This window comes from Pelophylax lessonae (assembly GCF_965119305.1).
Source record: "Pelophylax lessonae genome assembly, chromosome: 9".
Taxonomy (NCBI): domain Eukaryota; kingdom Metazoa; phylum Chordata; class Amphibia; order Anura; family Ranidae; genus Pelophylax; species Pelophylax lessonae.
The window spans coordinates 103,290,549-103,296,918 of record NC_138776.1 but is presented as its reverse complement, the minus strand read 5'-3'; the positions used below and the strand labels follow the sequence as shown (position 1 = coordinate 103,296,918).

General features: G+C 34.5%; 1 protein-coding gene across 1 annotated transcript; it reads left to right on the top strand.

The window, feature by feature from the left end:
• The first annotated feature begins 663 nt into the window (after positions 1–663).
• Positions 664–6,047, top strand: LOC309564247 (uncharacterized protein). The gene is made up of 4 exons (XM_082268873.1): positions 664–801; positions 3,315–3,640; positions 4,147–4,385; positions 5,994–6,047. Coding segments are annotated over exons 1-4 (630 nt in total). The 5' UTR covers positions 664–737; the 3' UTR covers positions 5,995–6,047.
• The last annotated feature ends 323 nt before the right edge of the window (positions 6,048–6,370 follow it).

Here is a 6,370-nt window from a genome sequence, read left to right as displayed (position 1 = left end):
CATTCTTTTAGTATATACAGTATATGTACTATATATATATATATACTAAAAAAAAAAAAATATATATATATATATATATATATAAAATATATATATTTATTTATTTATTTTTCTTTAATAAACACAGCAATCTAAACTAAATGCCATTTAGTTTACAATTACAATAATCCTTTACTTTCTCTTTTATTTAATTTAATCCTTTTTCCATTTATATTCTAGTGCCTTCTGCGTCATTCCATTCCTGCTTTGGCTTTTGGTACCAAAGCGATTCTCTAGTGAAATGTCTTTATTTTGCAAAGTTATCTTTTTTAGCACTTGTATTTATAATATATTAGCATTCTTGTGGATCTACGTCATATAATATCTAGAAGAATTCAATATAGAAGGAGCAAAAAAAAAGAAAAGCTGTATGAAAGGCACAGAAAAAGTATAATTTACTCTGTAATAAATAGATTCTGTGTGAAACATGAAAAGCATTTGTTTCTTTTGTGCTGACATTCCAGGACACTGTCATGTGTGCACTCAGGTGATCCACTTCCCATTGCCTTTGTTTTCTTAACCAAAATGATATTTGCAGAGTCATGCTCTTCTGTCCCTCCTACTCACCTGTACAGACAAATCAGAAAAATATCTTCAAAAGGGAAGGTCTGAGAGAGGAGTTTAAATATAGCTCAGGATTCCCTCATCTTTCCAAGCTGGTTGAATCCTCGTCTATAGACTAAACCTCATCCGAAGACATGAAGTACCTGATCCTTTTTGCCATAGTGGTTCAGGCCCTGGCTTTCCCACGGGGCAAGCCTGGTAAGTTTTCTCTGCTTAATAAGTAGCAGACATCTTTAATACAATGATCTTGAAAATATTGCTTACTCTACTTTACTTGAAACACAGACTACAACAGGTATCTAATATTCTCAGACTGATGTGATCAAAGTTAACTGCTGGTTTATAAATGTGCCTATTTTTTTTACTGAAAACTGAAAATTGTATCAATTGTTTTTTGTAGGCAGCAAACAGATTCATACCGGGCCTTAAATCTGGATTGGCTTTCTCCCCTGTAAACCTTTTTGAAAAATGATTTAAAAATGTTTAGCTAATAGTATTTATTACTATTCATATATTTTATAAGATATATTGTATTTTTGAAGGGTTGATTTATAAATAGAAGAACACAGAAAATGGAGAACTACTTGAACTGTTTTAAAAGAATTTAACTTTTTTCCTTGTGTTTTGTTTTTTTTTTTCAGATATGGTTTTTCACATATTTATTAAGGTTGATTTTCTAAAACTAGAGAGTGCAAAGTCTGGCGCAGCTCTGCATAGAAACCAATTAGCTTCCAAGTTTTATTGTCAAAGCTTAATTTAACAAGCTGACGTTAGAATCTGATTCTCTACCATGAATAATTGCACCGGGTTTAACATTCTTCAGTTTTAGTTACTCAACCCCATTGTGTCTGATATTATTATTGTCCAAGTATCTATCATTATTGTACAAGTATTTTCCTTTTATGTAGATTGCTAGCAGTTTATACTGTAGTTCAGGTTATTGGCTTCCTACTGGTGCTGGAACACACGTGTTCCATCTAGCAATACTTTACATGTAATAAGATAGATGGAACAGAGCTTTATAGGAGCAAATTAGTAGTTATATTTTGTACACTGCTGGGGGCTTGTCTAGTGCCACAAAAGGAGTATAAATTCATGCACACCACAACTGTGAGGATAGAGTCTTATGGTATTCAGCCATTTAGGTCAAGTAAGTTCCTGTTACCTATTCCCTGGGGACATGTAACAGGATGGCTCACCTTGAAGGCTCACCTTGAAGTTGAATGCAGGCTGACTAGTGACATTCATAGCTGTCCAGAGAGTTTTTTTCTTAATATGAGGTGAAAGAAAAAAATAGAAGGTACCACTTATAGGACCAAGAAAGCAAAATCAGCCTTGCAAAAAATACAAAATGTCTTGTACATGTCTACATTTGTTTAAAGGCCTTAATAAAGACAAATCACTTCTTTGCTAATCAGTGATATTCTGGAGTACAGTTAAGTTAAGTACAGTTAAGATAGCAAAAAAAAAAAATGCTGGAAGCAAAGCATGTCTTTAGGACTTTGTCCTTGTGTTTGTTTAGTAACAATTTTATACCAAAAGCATTTTATAGACCTACCCAACTCTGTGCTTTGAAACCAAAAATTCCCCAAGGAACTCTCTGTTGTTGCTGCTGTATTTACCGTCACACCCCCAACTATAGTTAATGAAACAAGTAAAATATTAACCTCTAATTACAGAGCCACAATATCTATATAAACTCCACAAAGTTAGATAATGTGTGAAACAACTAAAGAACAAACTTAACACATCAATATCCCTCACTCCATTATAGTGGCACTGATCTGGTGACAGTATGTAAAAAAATAAAAATAAAACAAATAGTAAAAAAAAAAAAAAAAAAAAGTTAAAAAAATTATATATATATATATATATATATATATATATATATATATATATATATATATATTATATATATATATATATTTTACATACTATCAACAGTCAGTGTCCCTGATCACTGCCACACCAGTCAAATGGTGACTAACAGCCTGTAAAAACAGAATGTAAACAAAATTTTGAAAAAACACGTTTTATTTAATTTCTTCGTTTTCCAAAAAAGGGCTATTTTGATGGTATTTGTACTATACCGGCATTTTAGGGCCTCAAGTAATGAGAAAGACTGTCAGTTCATAATGACTGGTCAAGTTTTAAAAATATATACCATAGATTGTACTGTAAACGTTATACCTTTCACACAGAGCAAATAATATACACTTATTTTTATTTTTACCAAAGAAATGTAGCAGGATACATTTTGGCCTGAAATTGTGAAGAAAAATTATTTAGTTGCAAAATGTTATAACAGAAACTAAGAAAAAAAACTTTTTTAAAAAATTTTTTGGTATTTTTTTTCATTTATATAGCAAAAAATTAAACACCCAGTGGTGATTAAATACCATAAAAAAGCTCTATCTGTCTGAAAAAAAAATTATAAAAATTTCATTTGGGTTCAGTGTTGCATAAGCATTTGGTAAATCTAAAATTTGGCCTAGGCAGGAAGGGGGTAATAGTGTCAAGTAATTAAGTGGTTAAGAAAAAAGAAGGGTGATTTAACTGCTTATAATAAAGCAGTAATACTTATAGATATAATGGTACTTGAAAAATGCAGAAATGACAATAGATTTATTAGTAAATAGTATTCTAAAGCATGATGGAATATGTTGCTATCATAGTGATTTACAAAACTGTTCAAATATTGTCTACAACAGAAAACCCGGTCCCTGGAAATAGGAATCCACCTGGCCCACCAGGCCCACCAGGCCCACCAGGCCCATTACCTGGTGGTGAATTTCATCCATTGGATCATCCCAATGTAACTGGCTCACCCCCACCCCCACCTGATTCTTTTGGCACCAGATATCCTGCAAATGACAAAGTTCATGAAAGACGGGCCAGGGCCGCCAGGGATGGTGCCCTACCACCGAAGAGTAGCAGCCCTCCCCTTCCTGGAGTTAACCCAGGACCAGCCAAAGAAAACTCACGTTCTACTGGAAAACCACCAGGAACTAGGCCAGCCGCAAACAACAATAAAGAGGTAAGTTATTAAGAGATAATATCAATAAATCATGACAAGTCATAGTAGTTTAAAATTATACTGAGAATTTTAATTTAGAAAGCTTTTAATAAGAAAAATACAGGTATTGGCATTATTGACCTTCAGTAACTACATGTCTAATACATTCTAACTACATTCTCTGGCTTCAGCACCTTCTGAGATACTGAAGTGCAATGAGCATGCAGATCCGAAAGGTAAAATCATAAACTGCATACTTGCTCTGTGACCAAGGTACTGAAGCCAATGTATCGCCACAAAAGTCAATGTAAATTGTAAAATGCCTTGCTTGAGTTCATCCAGGAAACATCTTGAAGAGCATAAAATATGTACTAGTCTCTTTTAATAAAGCAATACTGTCTGGTATTTGCACATTGTTCTTTTCTAAACAAGTAAGCCAGTGAATTCAACTTCTTACATTATAATAACAGAAATGTGTCTTATGTGGCAGTTTATAATGATGTATTGATCATTGAATGTGTTAACAGTTCCTCAGTGAAAAACACTGTGCATTGTTTTATTTTGGAAATGTGATTTTACAGCCATCCAATGGAAAGGGCAGACCCAAAAGACATGATAAAGATGCTAGGAGCCATCCAACCGGGGCGCCACATGTAGAAAATCATACTCATGACTTTACAGGAAGTCATCCTCGCATTGGTACTGAAGGAAAGCATGGTGGAGGGAAGGGCCACGGCTCTAAACCTGGGCAGAGACCAAGACACTGGTATGTATATCACAGAAGAGCTGTGTAACATTTACATTTTGTATACCATTATTTTGATATTTAAGAAACCGAAAATTACCCAAATGATGGAGAACCTACACAGTTACTGAAAGCTCAAATATAGTGTCCGCAGAGGAACAGCTCTTGGAACAAATGATGGGTGGAAATATCTACCAAATTAAGGTACCCATGGAAATCACAGACTGCTGGAATCTGCCATCATTTTCACCCTATCATAAACAGCAAATGGGTTTGACATAGGTGCCACAAAGGGTTTATTGAAGAACTGAGTAAAGGGAACATTTGTCAATCTGCCCGTCTAAAAACCTCCATGTGGATACTTTAGCACCACAGATCTTGTGAATACACAAAACAAGAAAAAAATGCCTTTTTTTGATGATCCTAAATAACAGTGTAAAAAATACACCCCAGCTGCGATGCTAACATAAGCCAACTTGAAAAACTTCAATAATGAACATAAACATACATCACGCTAGAAGAAAATGGTTGTTTCAAATTTATTATTTCATTAAAAACCACACAAATATGTCAAGAAGGTCCGTAAAGTGATTAAAGTGCTCATGCTTAAAATATTCAATATAAAAACAGGTGCTCCACTTGTGTTCAGTGCTCACTTGAACTGAGCCCTACTGGAGCACCTGATGTTTTATTGAAGATTTTAAGCACGAGCACTGTAATCATTTTATGGGACTTTTTGACATGTTTGTGTGGTTTTTATTTGATTTATAAAATTGAAACAATCATCTTTTCTTCTAGCGTGATGTATGTTTATGTTCATTATTCTGTTGTTGACAAACCTGAGGCCTGATTCACACTGCTGCGACTTGGCATCCGACTTGTGAAAGCACAAGTTGCACGACATGTCAAATTTAATGTTTCCCTATGAGAGCCGCCTTAACTGATCCGACACAAGTCGTTTCCGAATTTAGAAAAGGATCCTGAACTGATTTGGTCTGACTTTAATACGACTTCAATGTCATAGAGTGTAAAAAGTCACATTAGGTCAGATCAAAGTCAGACTGAAGTTGCAGGGCAAAGTCGGATCGGAAGTCACACGACTTTCATGTCAGAGCAGTGTGAAGCTGGGCTTACATAGTGTGATTGATGTCACTGCTTGTTGGATCTGATAAGAATAAAGATTTAGTTAAATTTATGTAGAACATAAAGATCAGTTTGTGTGCAAGTAGAGTGTTCCTAAAGTGAGCATTTCAGAACTGTTTTCTCATTATAGCATATATGTGGCCACATATCACATATGTGGGGGCCAGCGACAACGAAAAAATATGTTTCTTTGACAGAGTATGGGTGATCTATATTGAATAAAGAATGTGCTTACAAAGAGCTGCCCTGTACCTTTACAGGTACTTCAAGCAGTGAAGGAACAGAAGCCGTAAAAAATATAAATCAATAAACAAATTAGGAAATTCATTTTTTCCATATTTATCTCACTGCTGGATGCATGTACACCACTTGAATACTGAATTTTCAGAGTTGTTGTCCCCCTAAAATCATAGTGGGCTTATGTATATTGTAAGTTTAAGTGCGAATAGTGTCTGTGTGTTAATTGTTTATTTTTTTTTTTTGCAGAAAGATAAAACCAGGAAGATCGAGGGACAGCACAGCCCCAAAAACCCTACACTAAACAAGTAGATCTACAGTCTGTAGAGATTTTAATGCAAATAAACATATATTAAACACAACTGTCTATAAAGTCTTTATTATTTATTTTTTTGCTCACACTAATATAGTTACTTTTCACAAGAATGTACTTTAGAAACTAATTTCCACATAAAGATGGTGCCCTTGTCATTTTTTTTATTTTTTTTATTTTTTTAGCTTTAAGCCCCGTACACAGGGGCAGAAAGTCAGGAGACATGTGCCGGTACAAAAAATACCAGCCAACATTATGCCCATGTGTATGCAGGTCTGTCCGACAGAAGCTGCAGCCGACCGACTCCCGATCA